Below are 18,946 nucleotides of genomic sequence, written 5' to 3'. Positions count from 1 at the left end.
CATAAACACTAAGTGGATGGAAAGAATCTGAGGGTAGGAATCATCAAGCCGTTAGCTCAGCAGCTGTTAGGCGTTTGTTTCTGTGAGGGATGCAGGCTGGCCCGCACTACAGGCCCTCTGATTACAGTTTTCACTCAATGGTGCTTTCCAGCATTGGGCCAAGGGCCGGGCACACATGTGACCTATTGAACGGTGACTGGAAAGCTTTGCAAGTGGCCCTGTCAACACCAGGACATAAATAAAGCTAAAGATAGGGTGATGTGGCTTCAGCCCAGGTTTCTGGTCAGCCAAAGGCTTTTTATAGATACACTCTGATTTATAAAAGGCTAACAGGGACTATTTTTGCCACAGTGGGCTTGTTGGGGGATTGTGATCTTGGAAACTTGTGACGCTTCTGGGTGCATGACTGACCCCTCTGACTCGAATGTGTCAGCAGTGGTTGGTTGTGGGAGCTGTAGCTGTAGCAGATGAGGGATGGATCTAAGGCTTGTGATGTTTTTGGAGACAATCCAGGGGCGAAAGACAGAGAGAAGATCACATGGGTCTATCCCAGCCAGACCCATTAACTCATCAGATCTGTTTTTAATTAGTCTGTCTGGGAATGGAATTTAAATAAAGCTTTGGACGCGGTCACTCGAACTGCTTCACTTGAATTTAAATCAAATTAATATTCTAAAAGCAAGGACAAAGGAGCTCTTGTATATACCTGAGTTAATTCATCATTAACATCTATTATTTTGCATTAGGTATATCAAATACAACCATTAGCATTTAGTTAAGTCCAGCGTCACAGAGCTGTTAGCGTGGCGGCATAGTCTCAGTCTTGTTGGTTCTTTAGCGCCACAGTTTGTTACATCTAATAAACAATCATTCAAAAATAAATGGTAGGTTGTGTCATAATGATGTTTAATCGGTGTGGCATCTTGATTGTTTACCGTTAAAAACAAAATATGCAACTGTGGCAAAAATCATCCCTTTAAAATCCATCATGTCAATACTCAAAATGTGATTTGGTCTATTAATAGTTCCCTCCCAGGAATTGACTAAAGCAAAAACCTGTGGAACCAATTTTGAATGGTGTTTCTTTTATTACATGTGACCAATTACTTTTATCAAACATTGACTGAAATAACTCTATTGACTGTAAATCTATGATTCTTAACTCTGCTAAAGGTCATTTTATAATATCTATTCAGCAAGCCAAATGTTTCTGACACTGATTATGACCAGACGTGTATGAAATAAATAGGGGAGGAATGAGCCATGATGCAGCGCTGACTGTGTGCGTTGCTATAGTCACCATGTGCAAACAGTGAGGTCTTGGATGGACTCAAGGGGCTTTAATGGTCATTGAGTAATGTCAAAAGAGTTCCCTGAAGACTGTGTAGGTGTCTGTGTACCTCTCAGAATATGTGATGACCCGATGATGGGTAAATCACACTGTGAGGATCAGGTGACAGGGGTCAGGCTGGGACCGTCTCACACTGTCACCGTCTGAATCAACATTTACTGTAGGTATACTGCAAGAGAAAAGTTTTTAAAAAGGCCAGCAGAATATTTAATATTTTTTCAGGAAAAAAAGTAAATACATCAAACCTTTTATGGCATGGGTATTCACCACGGGTCCATCAACCCTTAGGTTTCCTCAAAATTTCTGCAGGTTTGATTATTTTTATATAAAAATACACATCCCAGTAACATGATATTAAAAAAGCCTAACCTTCACTGAAACAATATGCTACGCTTATCCATAATGGCGAACTAGTAAGCTGTGACTACCTGTTACTTTATAGCTCAGTATTGTTTACACCATAAAGAGGTACGCACTTTAGGTAGACCTACACAGTATGGTCGGCCCAGTTTAATATGCAACTCAGTTAATGATATACAGTACATGTGTACTGTCTCACCTTGTAACATATTGATTCAAGATAATTGTACAGTCGTAGGGGGTCCCTGCTCCGTCTCTCTTTCAGCTTGGCCTGAAACCTTAAAGACCCTGCTTTATGGTATATGAGTCGACTGTAGAGTATAGAATTACAGATCATGACCTCTCTCCAATGACAGAGATGCTCTGTTTTCTTTAATTATCATAACAGACCACCAACAGAGCGTCAGAGAGAGGGAACCTCATCTCCTCTCCTCTGCTCTGATTTACTATCCACTCTGTGAACCAAGGCCACTGCCTGACAACCTTAATGTTGTTTGGTGTATATACAGAACCCATAAAAGCTGGATATTGTTGAGCAAGTTGTTACAGTTGAACCTTAAAAACCCCAACCCTGATCCTGGGTGAAGGTCAAACATCAGCGTAAATGACAGACAGGTGCTGTGTGTGTGTGTGTGTGTGTGTGTGTGTGTGTGTGTGTGTGTGTGTGTGTGTGTGTGTGTGTGTGTGTGTGTGTGTGTGTGTGTGTGTGTGTGTGTGTGTGTGTGTGTGTGTGTGTGTGTGTGTGTGTGTGTGTGTGTGTGTGTGTGTGTGTGTGTGGATGGAATAAGTTTGAGATCACAGGCCTGTGCACTGAGAAATAGATAACATGCTGCTAAATAAAGCTCCTAATGAATACAGACTCACACACACACACACACACACACACACACACACACACACACACACACACACACACACACACACACACACGTGTCAGCAGAGAGTGTTTAGGGGAAAGAAGCGTTTTATTTTCTGACAGGGTGATGGCGATGGATCAAGTAGGGGAGATAGGAGCTGGCAAACAATTTTGTTGTCCTACATGTGCTGTTTGTATCCTTGGCAACTGCACCGTTAGCCATGTCCCCTGATTGCCAGATAGAGAGACGTTGTCCTTGACAATATTGGAAATAGTAAATGGATTTAGGAGTGGAGTGTCTCGTTTTATGGCTTTACTGCTGAAACAGAAGAAAGGACCCCGTCTGTGGTGTCATAAAAATTGTGAGATTAGGAGTTTAGATACAGTAGTTTGGTTTAGATGAAGAGGGGAACACGAGGTTTAAGCCCTGGCAGCTTCATGGCTGTCAAAACAAAAAGGAAAAATTAAGAATATAACCAAATCATCACTAAACATAAAGGGGCTCTACAGCAATTTAGTATTGCACCTTCATAAGATTGGGGACAAAATCAAAGCAGCACAGGTCAGCATAACTTCCCTTTAGACATGAGTATCGGCTAAGTTTCATAACATACCGTAATGTAAATCAGTAGTATTGTATTTTAAGGCATACCTGTCTACCTGTCTATACCATCTCTAGTGTGTGGAATGTAACTAAGTACATTTACTTGAGTACTATCCTATAATGTTGAGGGATTTCTACTTCAGTGCGTTTTCATTTTATGCTCATTTAAACTGTTGGCCTACATCTCATTTTCTGTATCTCATATATATTATGTTTATTTTAAAAGTTTAGCTATAGTTAATTTAAAAATGTTATTTTTAAATACTAAAAAACACATTTATAAAATATGATGCATTGCTATAGTGTAATCTACTGAACTAAAATATACTCCTGCAGAAGCTGCAACATTATGCACATTATGCTAGGTTTAGCTTTACTTTATTTGTGTAAAACATTTGAGTCTGGCGTGGCTATAAATACATGTTTCACGTATATAAAACTCTGATGATGTATAGTTAAAACGTAAAAGGCACCTGGAGTCTTTATGCAGTAATTTTTTGTCAGCGTTAACCTGAAAATCATTTGGCCATGCTTTAAGCTTATTCTTCTGTCTGGTCAGCAAACTTCCTGCTGCTCACTTGTCGCAAAGGTTAGTATTTCAGATGCTGCTCAGATGTTGCTGTGTCTGGGAAAAATCACTACAACAAGCAAGTATTCCGATGCTAAAAATACATGTGACTGACTCTATTTCTGAGGCCTGACTGTAATATCATATTACATGGCACATCGATTGTGGCTGAGGATGATGTGCCTGCTCAGGTATTCTCGGTCTCAATAATGCCCCCTGATGCTATTTTGGAAGGATTATTTGAGAATATGTGTTAAATATACTTCACACACACCCACTTTAATTCTTTATTCATTAACCTGCAACTGAATTTTTCCACAGTCATCAGCAGTTATATGAAATTAAACCACACGGGGTAATGCAACCTTGATTCAGACAAAACGTACACAGTGTCATGGAGGACAGACAAAGGCAAGGTCAAGTGTAACTGATAGCAAAATAAATGCTGTCTCTTTGGATGTCAGATATGTGTTTCTGCTTTAGTCAGCCTTTTTTCTATTAAATACATATGAAGCAATATACATGTTTTTATTAAGATGTACAGGCATCTGTGGTTTATTTTTACTTATATGAAATCCTTTTGTCTCACTGCATGTGATACAGCAGACTGATGCTGCCACCTACAGGTACACCAACGATCTGATTCTTTTATGTATATTTTTTTAAATAGTTCAGAATTATAAGTATTTTTCTTTCAATCACAATTCAAACCACAGACCTTGCTCTTTGTATACCTGCAGAATTAAGACAAATACACCATTTCAGTTAATAATCATCTGATAAACCTAATTAAAGTACAAAACACAGCCAATATAGGTCTTTAGTCTTCAAACAGAACTCACCTCGCTATCTGCTGGACAAATACTTTAGCCGCCCGTTGAAGCCTCAGAATTTAGATTTTTTATTTTAAAGAAGTTTAAATCAAACTCCATGTTGTCTACTTTAAAACTGGATGGCAAAATGACTGAAAACAATTGACATTTTTATTATTAGAGATATTATGCTTCCTATAGTTGCAGCATAAAATAAACCACAATCTTTGTTTTAAAGAGTTGTATTACTTTATTTATGCGTCTCTGGGAAAACAGAGGGGGGGTTTACCTTCTTTAAGATGGTATTTATCAGATGGAAGGTTAAAAGTACATGTAATGAAATGATCTATTCTAGTTCATTATTGGATAGGGTAGTTTATAGAAATATGTTGTTCTTAGTTTATCCAATTTTTAAAAGACAGAAAGACATTTATAGAGCCAAACAGATGTAATGGCTCCCTCAACAGTGCAGCTCTATTGGTTTTTGTTACATGATTACTGTGTGACTAATATCAAACAGTTTTCCTTGCTGAATTTAAAGGACCAAATAAAACTGCCTCAATGAACACAGTTGGTAAATAATTGACTGTGATCACAACCTGTGTTCCTTCTCTAATTCCTCCAGGCTACAGTCTGGTTATTAATTACCTTAAACCCAGTCCTGATCAGTGAGAGGGAGTTTAAACATTTGCTTGAATGTCTCCTCTGTCCAAAAGCTGTTTTAGATAGAAGGTACAAGGTACAGTTAGAACGCTTTAAACAACAAAGATGAACTATGCTCTTTGGTGAGAAGTTAATTATCAACAGTATTCAATTAATGCACATTACTGGTTGCACTCATTTGACAACAATCTCCACATGTTGTCATTTGTCTTGTCATAATGAGACACAATAGTTTTTGTTTGGGAAAGAAGCAACAATATCCCAAATGATTAAGTGCAGGACCACTCTTAATATTGTAAATATCAAGTCTAAAAATCTTGCTTTAGATGTGATGAGAAAATGCTGTTAAAACAAAGTCACTTTTTATTTTTATTTCATTCAGCAAATATCACAAATGAATGAATTACAAAAACATTCAAACCACCCATAAGTTAATGTTCTTTCACACAAACACATAACAATCATAACTGAGGTTTCATTCCCCATGTGTGCGTTTGGTTGTACGTTTATCCCTGCCATACCTCGGCATTAGTGTAATCCAAGCCCATCTAAATAAGGAACAGCATTACACAAAGCTGCCATAACTCTCCTCAGTGAGACACCAGGGCCTCTGTCACACATTTACAGTTCAGAGACTGTGCACACGTTTCCTTTGAAAAAAAGGGCAGCTTCAGAGATGAGCTTCTGACAGTGTGCATCACCTCCTGCATAGCAGAAATGTCAGACCAGACCATGAAACACTTCAAGCAGAATGCCGGGTCATATGTCAAAGTTTGATTAAAATACTGAACTCATTGGCTTCCTGATAGAACTGTGTGAATGGCAGACAGAGGGAACACTGCTTTTTGTTAAATCTGAAGAGCACGCTAAACATAATAAATCCTCCTCTTGGGGGTTGTATCACAGCCTGTTAAGCTTTAAAAAAGGACCCGAGACTTTCAAGCAGCGTTAATCTAATCCCACCTCCAGTTCAGATTGTTGGACTGTGAGGGATCTACGTCCACAAGGACAGGGAATCTATCAGCAGTAGGCTGGATCAACGTAGGGATCCGCTAAGAGGACAGTGCTGTGAATCTGCAGGAGGCATAGAGGTGCAATACCAGTCTACAAACAGAAACACACTGCACGGGTACACAGCTTAACTGGTTACATATTAGCACCCAATAAAGATCATCTTGCTATGGCGGTAAAAGTACACATCTAACCTTTGAATCTTCATTAACATATAGCTTATAGTGATTTCATCTTTGTGAAAGTTTTATAAAAGTTATTATATTATTAGATTTCTTCATAACATCCCTTTTTATTTTCCTTATGTCATTCAAAAATGGATTCCTCCCTCTGCCATTCAAGAGTCTGCCCAGTAGAGGGACACATGCCTCTCAATGTGCTGGCAGTGATCAGAATTACTTTTCTGTACAAAGTAGACCAGAAGACCTCAGGTCAAGCTACCATGAGGTAAAAAAGTACAATCACATTAATGCATTCATTGTGGTCTAAAACAGCATATGTTGTCTACAACTTCGGATCTCTTGGGGTCAGGTTAATTGGAAGAACGCACTTTCCTGCCTTTGAGAAGCTGGGGAGGCCTGAAGTTGTTTTCCATGCGTGTCCTCTGATCCTCTTCCTCTCCAGTGAATACAAGTGTTCGAAACTTGCCCAGCTGCATGGGCAGAGACAGATATAATTAATATTTTTGCAAGCAAATTTATATTTTTGTTTAACATAACGTTTGATCCACACAATGTTAATTAGACAAAAAAACATTGGTGATGTTCTGTATGTTATGGTCACAAATCCCACTAAAATATCAAAACCAACAATACATTTACCCCTCCCTAAATACTCTCTTACCCTGATTGTGCTGCTGTGTGACTGACTGATCTGTTGGATCGTTTTTGAAAAACACTGAAGCTCTATGACACCAATGAAGAAGCTACGTTAAGATCTGGCCACAGAAAATAGCTTTAGTAGGATTTATTAGGCAATTAATTGTTGTGATATTCTTTTTGTGCCATTTGTTTACAAGGAATATATTGTATAATACTAACTAACTAATTCCAAGATTTGAATCTACCTTCACATTACTGTCCTTTTCTTGTTATTTCCCCATTAGTGCCATGTCCATAATAAGGGGGGAATGAAAAACAAAATAATACCCTGTTATAAAAGGGCTTTTCCCTGCTGGGTCTGCATGCAAGCATTTCTCAATTAAAGCCCTGCACACATTCAGCCATCCATCCATCATGATAATCAGCTGGAGGGGATCAAAGGCTCGAGGCCTGTAGACACAGGCTGTGAGGTTAGTTGCCTAGCTTACTTCTCGCCCCCAGCCATGCGACACACATGGGTTAACAGACAGATCGCTCATGCCAACAACCATGTAGCCGCTGCCATTAAAGTCCTGATTACTCGTGGAGTCAAAAAAGATGTGGAACTGGACTAGAAAAGATCAAAACGTGCAAGTATAATCCAAAAGGCTTGCAGCAGTCGCCACACGGTCAGCTCACAGGGGGACCTGGAGGGCATGTGCCGCAGGCATCCTGTTAGTCAGCTTAACTTGTCAAACCTGGGGTTACCAGACCTACATTTTCTGATTCCATTCAGTGCCAAGAGGGGTGGATAAAAACAAGTCAACCCCAAACACGGCATCCCCATGAATGATGCTCACCAATGTTGTTGTCTCTACACATAGCTACTTGGGCCAAACATTACATTTTTGTACATGAGGTAACCCCCACCACCACATCCCCCGATCATAACTCACACCTAGCATACTGATCCAGTGATGCTTAACTTTGGTGGCACAACAATGGAGGCAGTGGATACTTAAAGCCTAGTAGAGCATAGTCTAACATCATGCACGCCAGGAGACAGGGATGTCACAGCTGACTGATCAACTGCAGCATCAAGGGCTTGAACTTCACTGACTTAAAGAAAAAACATACAATATCTGTCTCCGGGTATACATATGCGATGCGGTGCTACCTAATATAAGTTCAACCCTTTTATTTAATACGTTAGTATACTCATCTTATTTATGCCTTTAACCTGCACCTTCACTTTAAAGGATTTCTGATTCGGACACAGAGACTAAGTGTGCAGATCATTTAGAGTTGAACATGACTTTTGAGGCAGTGATGGTGGTAGATCTTGTTGTACTAAACACAAATCTAGATCTAGTACCGGAGGTGTTGCCAAGTACTGGATTTTGACTTATTGCTGTGCGTCATGTGAAAAATAAATACTCAACAGGGTTCTAGGGGTTGGAAGCTTGTGATGTATCTTGGTCAAAGGAAAAATTTGTGTGACCCACACCTGTTTATCAGACACTATCATGGGCTCTTTGATCACAATCCAGATGACGCTCTCGTGCAGAGGGGGGGTGGTCAGGGAACCCAGGTAGGTCCAGTAGTGGAGGCTGCTGGGTAGGAGGCACTTGGGGTTGAAACCTTTGAAATCTGTAACACTGCCCTGAAACAGTAATATCAAAGACAACAGCATTATATTACTGCAGTAATGCTGAGTGCAGCATTAACCACATGAATATTACAGGTAATAAAATCGAGCTGCAATCTACTGACCTTAAACTTCACCGTGTACAGAGCGTCTGTTATCATGTGAAGCCATCTGTGTTCGTCACCTGTCTTGCGTAACAGACAGGATTTTGATTTGAATTAGATTTTGGAAATTATTAGATAAATACTAATTTCTTAACTATCAAAAATGTTAGTTTTTGTTAGAGCTGACAAACACTTCAATTCGCATAAAATGTGATTGCACCCAAGAGAACTATCTTACTTCTAAAAAGATACCGAGGACAGCAAGGCCATCAGGAGCTGATGCCGCCTCTTGAAATGTCTTAAACTTGACTGCATTCCAGTGTACTAAATGAAGCTGGGGGGGGACAGGAAGAATAGAAAGACACAAAGAAACATGAAATGGCCTTTATTGTCCAAAAAATATATATCAAGTCATATACGTATGGTAATTCTAGCATGAAAAGCTATATTTAGATTTTATTTTTTAGCAAAAATGTTAACAAATAAACCTAATGATACACCTTTGCTAAACCCGTCTTTGTGTGTTTTGCTATTTAGACACAACACTCTGAAGTATCCCGACACTGACCTCAGAATCATAACTGTTTCCTTCAACAGTGTGCTCAGAGCCATGGCAGCCCTTTCCGCCCCAGTGGAAGTGAAACTGTTTCAGCCTGTAGGGGTTGTCAAGAGGGCCTCCCTGGATGACTGTAAAAGATGACATGTAAAAAAAATGACAATGAAAAAACACACAAACAACCCTTCTATCCATGGGTTTTAGAAAGAGCATTCTGTGAGCAGCATCATCCAAACAGCTTGGTACAACTGCAAGAAAAGTTAACCCGGCAAAACCCACAGCAATTTATTCAATTTCTAACTCAAGGCTGAGACATGACACAAGCACCCTCAACAGAGAGTCCGCCTGCTTTACAAACAAATCCATCATTAGAGCTCTGCGGCACAAGCTTCAGTTGGAGACACAAATAGAGAGTGCTATTCTAAATAAAGAAACATTAAATCTACTTATAGCTTGGTTGAGCTATTCATTTAGGGCCAAGGATGAATAGAAAATGTATGTCATAGTGATGTTTAGCACATAATCTGAAGAGTGAGGACTGTGTTAGAACCTATGGCTTGCACTGCTTGGTCTGAAGAACAGCAGTGTAGTCTGACTGTTATTCATTGTGATGCTGCTGACATCCTTCTGACAAACAGGCCACACCAGTGCAGGTCAGATGAGTGAGGCATGAAATGGCACAAAGAGCAAAACAGTTATACGGCACATCTTACAATATAGATGTAGGATAACCCAAAGAACTCTGTGATCTGCTATAAGGCAATGTGCTAACCACAAAAATGTGATGGTAATGGGTCTGAAGAATCCTAGATTATGAGGCGATCAGTAGATTGTCGCATAGAAATAAATTATGTTCAGGTGGTTACATATGGAAGTAATGTTGTCCTAAACTTGGTAATACTAACATTAAGGCATGAGGAAAGTAAGGCATTTATTATAAGTACATTATTCAGAGCCATATTTTTTGGCTCATAATATGATATGTTGTTAAACTCTTGAATTACTTCATTGTGCATCGGGTAACACCATATAATTATAATTTTCTTTTCTTACAGAAACAACAGTGACACGAAACAAGTCGTCGGTAAATGTATGCATGTGTACAGCCAGACCAAGCCACACATGGCAAACTGACAACAGCAGGTTTAAGGGATTTGTGTACCTTGTTCGAACTGTGAAGAAGTGCTGAGGAAGTGCATTAGTTCTCCTACACTCTCCTCTTACATTAATGACTTTCGATGATAGCTACTTGCTTGCTCTGTGGAAACTGTCTGAGCTTATCAATCATGTTAATGACAGGGTGGTTTACACGGACCCACCCAGTGATAAAAGCAAATCGAGGCATAATAACCACTGAGATCACCTGATGTTATTACATCTCTTGTCCAGCAGACAGAAGCTCATACAATTAACTGCTGCCTGCACAACCCTGTTGCATAATCAGGGGTTTTTACCTTTGATTATGGTCAGTTATTCACATGGTTTGCACTTTTCTTAAAACAAAGGCAATGCCTGCTTTCAAACTTATGTTTATTGAGAGTCAACTTTTGGCACAGATTTCCTTTGCAGGTGGTTGATAACAGATATCACATAAAACCTGAACTGTGATCTCTGTCAATAATTGCAAGGCAATCAGAAATATTTAAATCAAAAAGGTCATGTCATATCAATGCACCTTTCTGCTTGTGTTCTTTTGACCATCTAAACTAAAATTCTCCACATTTTAACACCTTGATTTTGTTTGTGGCAGGGATTTTGCTTTCTCAAAAAAAAAAAAAGACTCAATTTTAATTCATATTAAAAAAATACTTAAAAAATTATAAAAACATTTTTTCACCTGAACGGTCATCCGAGTCTTCAAACTCCACCACAACTGAGTGTCCATTGTTGGCAATATTGATGGAGGTGCAATGATCGTAGTTCAGGACAATGGGACCCAGGTTGGGGTCATGTCGAGCTTGATTAGGGACGATGTCTATGGGAGACTGCCGGTCCCCCTCGGCAATGGGGTAGTTTTTGTGCCATGCAGAAGGTCCTTTGAGTAAAAGAAGATCATTACAAATTAGCAGGAAATACTTAAATTAAACCTTCAGTTCTAATTTCTAGGATGATGACCAAGTGAAGGCTGATTATTATTATTAGAAATAAACAGTTTTCTTTTTTTTTCTATTTCTTTTCTAAAGCATAGAAATAATATCAATCTGCAGTTTGTAATTGAACACAGCTCATTGAACTAACTTAAACCTATAATTGAAGAAGGTCTGTTTACAGAGCGACAACTATCAGTGGGAATTTACATAAAATAAAGACCCACATAATCAAAAAGGGAAATTCACAGGAGTCAAAGCTCATCCTTGTCACCGCAACACAATAGGTCTTGAACTGTCCATTACACTGAAATGCACTCAAGAGCCCAGAGTGAATCGGGTGTTAAATCAGGTTTAGGTCACAGCGGGCATTCCTTTAAGCATGAAGCTAATCTCGCATTAACAACGTAAGTGTTTCGCGTTAGAAACACGCAATCCAACACGAAGCAACAGTACAAATGAAGGCTGGTGTAGGATAGTAGGTTACATGCCTCCACTGTGGATGGGAAGCAAAGGACCATTGATGAATTGAGATCTTACCGTCATCTTTTCCATATCCCCATTGATTCCCTGTCATTGTGGCTGTGAGTGGACTCAGGGCTGAGCTAGCCGTCGATGTGTGTGTGACTCCCGCACTCCGGTGCGCACGTGGACGAAGGACACGAATTTCAAGCAAAGCAAACAAGCTATTGATGAAGTTTATGTAGGGGCCGAACGGGAAGGGAAATTATCCCTTTCTTGGCACGCCCCTACACGCCCACATACACACGAATACACACACACACACACGCACACACACACACACACGCACACACACACACACACACACACACACACACACACACACACACACACACACACACACACACACACACACACACACACACACACACACATAGACACACGTAAACACCTGTCTGTGGTTTTTGAAGCTTATCTTGTCTAAAGTCACTGGAGTCAGTATTTTGCGGATTAAGTGACTTCAGTAATATATGATTTCAAAAGTATTACAGTATATTACACAATGTCTTTCTCTATACTAAAAATAAAACTGATGATAGCACATGTCATTTTAGACTAACCAGTGTTTAATGTCATTCTCTGCTAATTACACACAATTATCAATATACCCCATGCGTCAAAACGTGCTTTGTTTGTCATCCATTTGCAGGTGTTAACAATCTGCTTTAAAATCACTTTTAATTACATCTAGAAACGTAGCCTTGTTGGTCTTCGTTGTTTTTGATCAGTTTTAAATATTGTATAATCTTCATACTTTTTAATAATATGTTTTCCAGCTTCATTTTAAACATGAAGAATATAAAACGGTGCCCATGGAATAATGTATTGGTTAATTGATTGAAACAATTACCTTATTAGTTGATTGTGGAAATGATTGTAAGCCTAGGGGTGCTTATGGTGGAATTATTATTCTAATAATATTCTAAGATATAACATCATACTGTTATCTAGAGGATGAAGTGTCAATACAAAGTGTGAAGAGTACAATTGTAAAAGTGCAGGTGCAAATAAAGTGCCAATCCAAATAGGCTTCAATGGCAACATCAGCTTAACAGCAAATGGATCATACAATTATTAACAGGTTAATGTCCAGATAATGCTGGGTTGCATAAACTATATCAGATTAGTCATTTTATGCTACCAATGGATGGATTCATTTCTGGATATTTTTAAGAAATAAAACCATACATAAATCATTGCTTCTTTTGTTTCCACTGGTGTCCCCAAAGTCCACACCATCGTCTGTGTGAGATGCGTCTTCTTTGTTATGCCCGTGTCTTCTTTGTTATGCTTCCTCTCAGGGAGTCTGCAGACCCCGCTGCCTGCCTCAAACACGTTTAACGTTATATTAATTATATTATCTCGCGGGAAGGTAGTTTCACCCACTTTATTATCAACACAATATCTAAAGAACAATTTAACAATACAATTTGTCAATTCAAGTCGGTCTCCATAGGGGAATCATTTGTGTCGAAAGTGCGCATCTGATTTTTCACGCGAGTATGTTTTTTGTCGAATCTGTCAATGAGGAAGTTAAAATACGTCCATAAGCGTCCCTCAGCTGAAAGAGATGGCAGCCACCAAAGCTATCAAAGAACAGAAATACGACAGACAACTAAGGTACCTTTAAAAGAGACTGCATATTTCACGAATAATGTATATTATTTTAGAATAAATGATTTTCTTGTGAGAGGTGCTAACAGATACACCGGTGAGGCAGGAGTGCTAACGTGAGCTAGCTGTATGAACACAGTATATTGGTGCTAACATTGGCTATAAGGCTAATGCAATGACAGGCATGAGTTTCTGTTTGTTGATTGTTTGTCCGTCAAAAGGCCAGCTCGTCTAATGACAGCCGCAGACTACATATATGTAACGTGGTTGATGGTTTAACAAGTGTACCTGTATGCTACTGATTGATATTGAAGCTCTTGAAGCTGTACAAGCTTCTTCATTCTTGCACAGTGGCTTGCTGTTATTTTTTTTTTTACAGAGGTTGAGGAATCATTGTTCACTAGGTGGCAACACGTGTCCATGTTTTTTTTTCAGACTGTGGGGTGACCATGGTCAGGAGTCACTGGAGAATGCACATGTTTGTCTCATCAACGCCACAGCAACTGGAACAGAGATACTGAAGAACCTAGTGCTTCCAGGTGAAACAGATGTGGCTCTGTGCTAATGCTGCAAGTGCTGTTGAAATAATGCCCCTTATTCAATTAATATGTCTCCCTGTCAGGTATTGGAGCATTCACCATAGTCGATGGGCACACTGTTTCAGGAGAAGATGTTGGGAACAAGTATGACAGAAGTTTTCTGTTAATGTATCTAAACTTAAATAAGTGTGTTATGCATGCGTGTTCATGCTTGATCTTTCAATTTTGTCTTTCAGCTTTTTCCTCAGCAACAATAGCATTGGAAAGGTATGTTTTCCCAAAATCCATGAATTCATGTTTTATGAGCATGAGCATATGCAAGTGCACAAACAAGCACATATCCTATCCTAGTTGTTTCCCCAGCCTCCTTGAATCTGCATCTTTCCTCCAACTTGGTTATTCATGAAGTTATTATTATTATTATTATTATTATTATTATTATTATTATTATTATTATATTATTAATAATTTAATTATAATTTTAAATGTATTTGTATGAGCCCTGACCGTAGGTTTTATGTTGCAGAACCGAGCACAGGCTGCCACTGAGCTGCTACAAGAACTAAACAGTGATGTGTCTGGGAACTTTGTCGAGGAGGTTTGCCATTTTCAAAGCTCTAACATGATGCCATATAAGTTTTAACAACAGTGTTCATTTTTATATCCAACGTCTTTCATATCATCTTCATATTAACAACAAATATATATTTCATACTAACACACATTAACCAGTGGACCTAAAACCAAGAGCAGATTCAATTCAACTCTGAAAGAAGCATAAAAATGTCATTAAATTAAAGTGTAACATTTTTAAAAGCAATAATCAGTATTATTGTTCTGACAGTGACAGCGATCTCCCTTGTATTTTATGTCATTCCTGCAGAGTCCAGACAAGCTTCTGGACAATGATCCTGAGTTTTTCCACAGGTTCACCATAGTCATCGGGGTCCACTTGCCAGAAAGGTATGAGATGGTTAATCTTTACTCTCACATTTTTTTAATTAGAAATGCTTTATTTATATATTGTTTGATATAAAGTTGTATCTTTTCAAATTTCCTTGTTTTGCCATTCCTTTTTATTTTTCTAAACTTGTTAAATGTTATCTTAAATCCAACAGCACGTGTTTGAGGCTGGGCTCAGTTCTGTGGAGCGCCTCTGTACCTTTCCTCGTCTGTAAGAGCTATGGGCTGATCGGCTACATGCGACTCGTCGTGCAGGAGCATACAGGTTAGTTCAAGAGCATTTTATTTTGATTCCACTTTTCTTATTATGACAATTTAATTCCATTAAAAAGTAACGTTTCACTTCACGTTGAAGAATAAACTCTTGAAATTGCAAACGCAGCACTTTGGTTAACAACATGTCATACATGTCCCTCTATAGTCATGATTATTTACATTAGATTATTGACATTCTGTCTGCCTGGAGCCACACTTTTTGTAACATGGTCTTTTCACTTGTTCGTGGTTTATATGTAAAATGTTAAAATATATTGACATTTCTTGCCTCCACTTCAGTGATTGAATCACACCCGGACAATGCTTTGGAGGACCTCCGGTTATACCAGCCTTTTCTTGAATTCAAGAGTCACATTGAGTCCTACGACCTTGACAGCATGGAGAAAAGGGTGAGTACTTCGACAGATTTGCTTATGAACATCACTTAGTATAAGTTATTACAGCTTTACACAGCTGATGTACTTCTTTCTGTTTTTTACTCAATCTGCAGGATCACAGTCACATACCGTGGATTATCATCATTGCTAAGCACCTGGACAAATGGCTGAGTGAGGTACTTTACAGTGTCTATGGCCTCCCCAATGCCAAAGTGTCTGACAAAGTATTCCATCACTAATACCAAAGCGTCAGTGCTGTTGTTAGTGTTGTTTTACAATAATAATAAAACAATATTTTTGTCATTGACTTATTGTAGCACAATTGTCAGGCACCGAAAAACTACAAGGAGAAGGAGGCCTTCAGACAGTTCATTCGAGAAGGTATCTGAGGCCCTGTGTATTGTATTTAACTATAAATTCAGTGACTTAGTGACTCAACTTATCTACAACTTTTATTTTACACTTTTGTTTGTGTCTTTAGGGATCCTGAAGAATGAGAACGGTGTCCCAGAGGATGAAGAAAACTTTGAAGAAGCTATTAAGAATGTCAATACTGCTTTAAATCCAAGCAAGGTACCAGACCCCAAACTCCTAGGTTATAAGAGTGATCTTGTTTATCATTTGACTTAATTCCTCCTTGAACCCCAAGTCTGACTGTTTTCTGTACTGTGACATTTACCTGTGAGGTCTGATGACTTTCCTTCTTGTTTCTGCAGATTCCTAGTGCTGTTGAAGACCTCTTCAATAGTGAGCAGTGTAGCAACATCACATCACAGGTTAGAGCTTTTTTATTTCTGACACCTGTTATCTAAAATGACACACAGATATATCATAATAGTAGTATTTTATCAAATATCTCAAATTGAGATAATGCTGGTGTTTATTTGTGTTAACCAGTCCCCGTCCTTCTGGGTGATGCTCAGAGCTATTAAGGAGTTTGTTCTCAACGAAGGCAATGGAAGCCTTCCTGTACGGGGAAGCATCCCAGATATGATCGCAGACTCTCAGAAGTTCATCAGCCTCCAAAATGTGTGAGTGTGGAATATATGAGTGCTATCTGTGTAGATGTATTTGTAGAGGGCTTAAAAGCTACTTGGCACATCTCTGATCCATCAGTAGATCTGGTTCTATGCCTCTTTCTCACAGTGCATGTTATAATGATGTGGATTTGTGTTGCTGTTTATTTTTGTGTTTTTTATTTCAGTTACAGGGAAAAGGCCATGCAGGATGCAGCAGCTGTTTGTAAGCACGTAGAAAGCCTTTTGCAGTCTATAGGAAAGGTATGTTGTATACACACTTTGTCTGAGTGAATGTACTTTATTTGGGTCCTAAATCAGTCCTTAAATTTGTATTTAAAGTAAATGTCTGACAGGTCCCAACTCCCAAGTGATAACAAGCTTTACCAGGAGTAGCCCTGAAATGCTTAATACATGGATGAAAATGTGATTACTTTTACTTTGTACCAGCCATCTGAGAGCATCTTGGAAAAGGACATCAAACTGTTCTGTAAGTATTATGATGGATACATACTTTTCTGACTTCATATGTCTCTGCTGTCAATATATTCCTTCTGGAAGAAAACTGCAAACAGATGCAGCAAATTGTTCACTTTTCCTGCACCTACCATGTGATTTTGTTAACTGTTCAATTTGTGTTGGTGTCTAGGTAAGAACTCTTCATTTCTGAGGGTGGTGCGCTGCAGATCCCTGGCTGAAGAATATAGTGTGGATTCAGTAAATAAAGACGAAATCAGTAAGCTGGAGATTATTTTCATTTCTGAGTAACCTGTTCAGCTCTGTTTTTTAGTTTGTACAATTTGTATCTTCTGATAAGCGCAAATGATATTTACCTGGTAACATAAATGTGTATCCTCAGCCTCAAGCATGGACAATCCAGACAGCGAGATGGTCTTCTACCTCATGCTGCGTGCTGTTGATCGCTTTTATCAGCAGCACTCCCGTTACCCAGGTACGACCAAGGACTATCCAGATTTTGAGCAAGATATTAAAGATCTTTACTGTCTTGAAACTGCAAAACATACTTCATAGTCTGGACTTATAACAGTACTTCCTCTTGTTGCAACATTTTTTTGTCTTGTTCATTTTTCCCCCATCTTTTTCTGCTTCAATTCTTCCCAGGAGTTTATAACTACCAAGTGGAGGATGACATAAGCAAGCTGAAGCTCTGTGTGAACAGCCTCCTGCAGGAGTACAGCCTCAACGTCAACATCAAAGACGATTACATCCATGAGTTGTAAGTGATGTCCAATTTACTGTTGATTGTAATTGTTAAAGACTGTACCAAATTATAATTACACTTTTTTTTTCAAAACCTGCAGCTGTCGATATGGTGCAGCAGAGCCGCACACAGTCGCTGCCTTTTTAGGAGGTAATATTTCATCCCTCTTTCTCATAGTGCTAACAAATCCGAGATCTTTATTCCATTCTTTTTTTAATTGTGTTTCTTTAGGGTCTGCTGCTCAAGAGGCCATCAAGATCATCAGCCACCAGTTTGTGCCCTTCAACAACACTTTCATTTACAACGCCATGTCACAGACCTCCGCTACCATACAGTTGTGAATACAGTAACCGATCCTGAGTTTGAGTACAGATATTATCACAGAAAACAGAACAAGATTAAAAGATGCATTATATATCACATTTGAATAGGAATACTGCTCAAATGTATGCACCAAAATCAAAAAAATGCTTCTTATGAAAAAGGTTAACGGTTCTTAAAGCAAATATCGATGATAAAGCCTTGTCCTCTGCGTCAAATTTCATGAAGGGGTAGAAATCAGGATGACACCTACAGAGGATTTCTTCACACGTTTTTTTGTGGCAGACCTCATCCAACAAAGCTGGAAACTCAACATTAAAGGAGGACATATAATACAATATAGCAGCACTTTCTGAACTGTAGTCTCAACGAACTCTTTTTATTGTATTGTGTTTTCAACAAGGTGGAAGATTTTTGGTTAAAATAAAAAGTGTTGTATATAATATTTCACTCTCATGCATTGATATAAAATCTTGAATAATTGACCTGCACTTGTTTATTTTTATTGCAAAGGTAGAGTTGACACATTCAGCACACATGACTTGATCAAAAATGTCCCTTGCTTATCCACCAATTTTTGGGCTTCAACTCAGTTCAACTACTTTCTGGAAAACAGCTTTGAGATAAGCTTGTTGACTTGTTTAAACGTTGAAACAAGGATTACACAGTTTTGTAG

The 18,946-nt window shown here is 38.8% G+C and overlaps 2 protein-coding genes across 2 annotated transcripts; one reads left to right on the top strand and one right to left on the bottom strand.

The window, feature by feature from the left end:
• Positions 1-5,570: 5,570 nt before the first annotated feature.
• ca7 (carbonic anhydrase VII) lies at positions 5,571-12,172 on the bottom strand. The gene is made up of 7 exons (XM_063882628.1): positions 11,961-12,172; positions 11,171-11,368; positions 9,346-9,464; positions 9,016-9,111; positions 8,799-8,861; positions 8,533-8,688; positions 5,571-6,877 (listed from the first exon to the last, which is right to left on the bottom strand). Exons 1-7 carry the CDS (start codon positions 11,995-11,997, stop codon positions 6,758-6,760), a joined length of 789 nt encoding a protein of 262 aa, XP_063738698.1. The 5' UTR covers positions 11,998-12,172; the 3' UTR covers positions 5,571-6,757.
• Positions 12,173-13,327: 1,155 nt separating this feature from the next.
• Positions 13,328-18,715, top strand: nae1 (nedd8 activating enzyme E1 subunit 1). The gene is made up of 20 exons (XM_063882606.1): positions 13,328-13,562; positions 13,992-14,095; positions 14,179-14,239; positions 14,332-14,362; positions 14,622-14,693; positions 14,979-15,058; positions 15,214-15,323; positions 15,614-15,723; positions 15,825-15,887; positions 16,029-16,092; positions 16,193-16,284; positions 16,428-16,487; positions 16,609-16,742; positions 16,916-16,991; positions 17,178-17,217; positions 17,377-17,463; positions 17,587-17,679; positions 17,850-17,964; positions 18,050-18,099; positions 18,181-18,715. Exons 1-20 carry the CDS (start codon positions 13,513-13,515, stop codon positions 18,288-18,290), a joined length of 1,602 nt encoding a protein of 533 aa, XP_063738676.1. The 5' UTR covers positions 13,328-13,512; the 3' UTR covers positions 18,291-18,715.
• Positions 18,716-18,946: the final 231 nt, after the last annotated feature.

This window comes from Eleginops maclovinus, chromosome 4 (genome assembly GCF_036324505.1).
Source record: "Eleginops maclovinus isolate JMC-PN-2008 ecotype Puerto Natales chromosome 4, JC_Emac_rtc_rv5, whole genome shotgun sequence".
Lineage (NCBI taxonomy): Eukaryota > Metazoa > Chordata > Actinopteri > Perciformes > Eleginopidae > Eleginops > Eleginops maclovinus.
The sequence above is the reverse complement of the archived record's forward strand: the minus strand, read 5'-3'. Positions and strand labels throughout refer to the sequence as shown.

Bases quoted from the DNA above. Each gene is read 5' to 3' on its own strand.
- ca7 (XM_063882628.1), bottom strand. From the start codon at position 11,997: ATGACAGGGAATCAATGGGGATATGGAAAAGATGACG. The intron at 11,369-11,960 runs GTAAGATCTCAA...TTTTACTCAAAG, and splicing joins GGGATATGGAAAAGATGACG to GACCTTCTGCATGGCACAAA. The intron at 9,465-11,170 runs GTGAAAAAATGT...CATCTTTTACAG, and splicing joins AGACTCGGATGACCGTTCAG to TCATCCAGGGAGGCCCTCTT.
- nae1 (XM_063882606.1), top strand. From the start codon at position 13,513: ATGGCAGCCACCAAAGCTATCAAAGAACAGAAATACGACAGACAACTA. The intron at 14,363-14,621 runs GTATGTTTTCCC...TTTATGTTGCAG, and splicing joins GCAACAATAGCATTGGAAAG to AACCGAGCACAGGCTGCCAC. The intron at 18,100-18,180 runs GTAATATTTCAT...GTGTTTCTTTAG, and splicing joins AGTCGCTGCCTTTTTAGGAG to GGTCTGCTGCTCAAGAGGCC.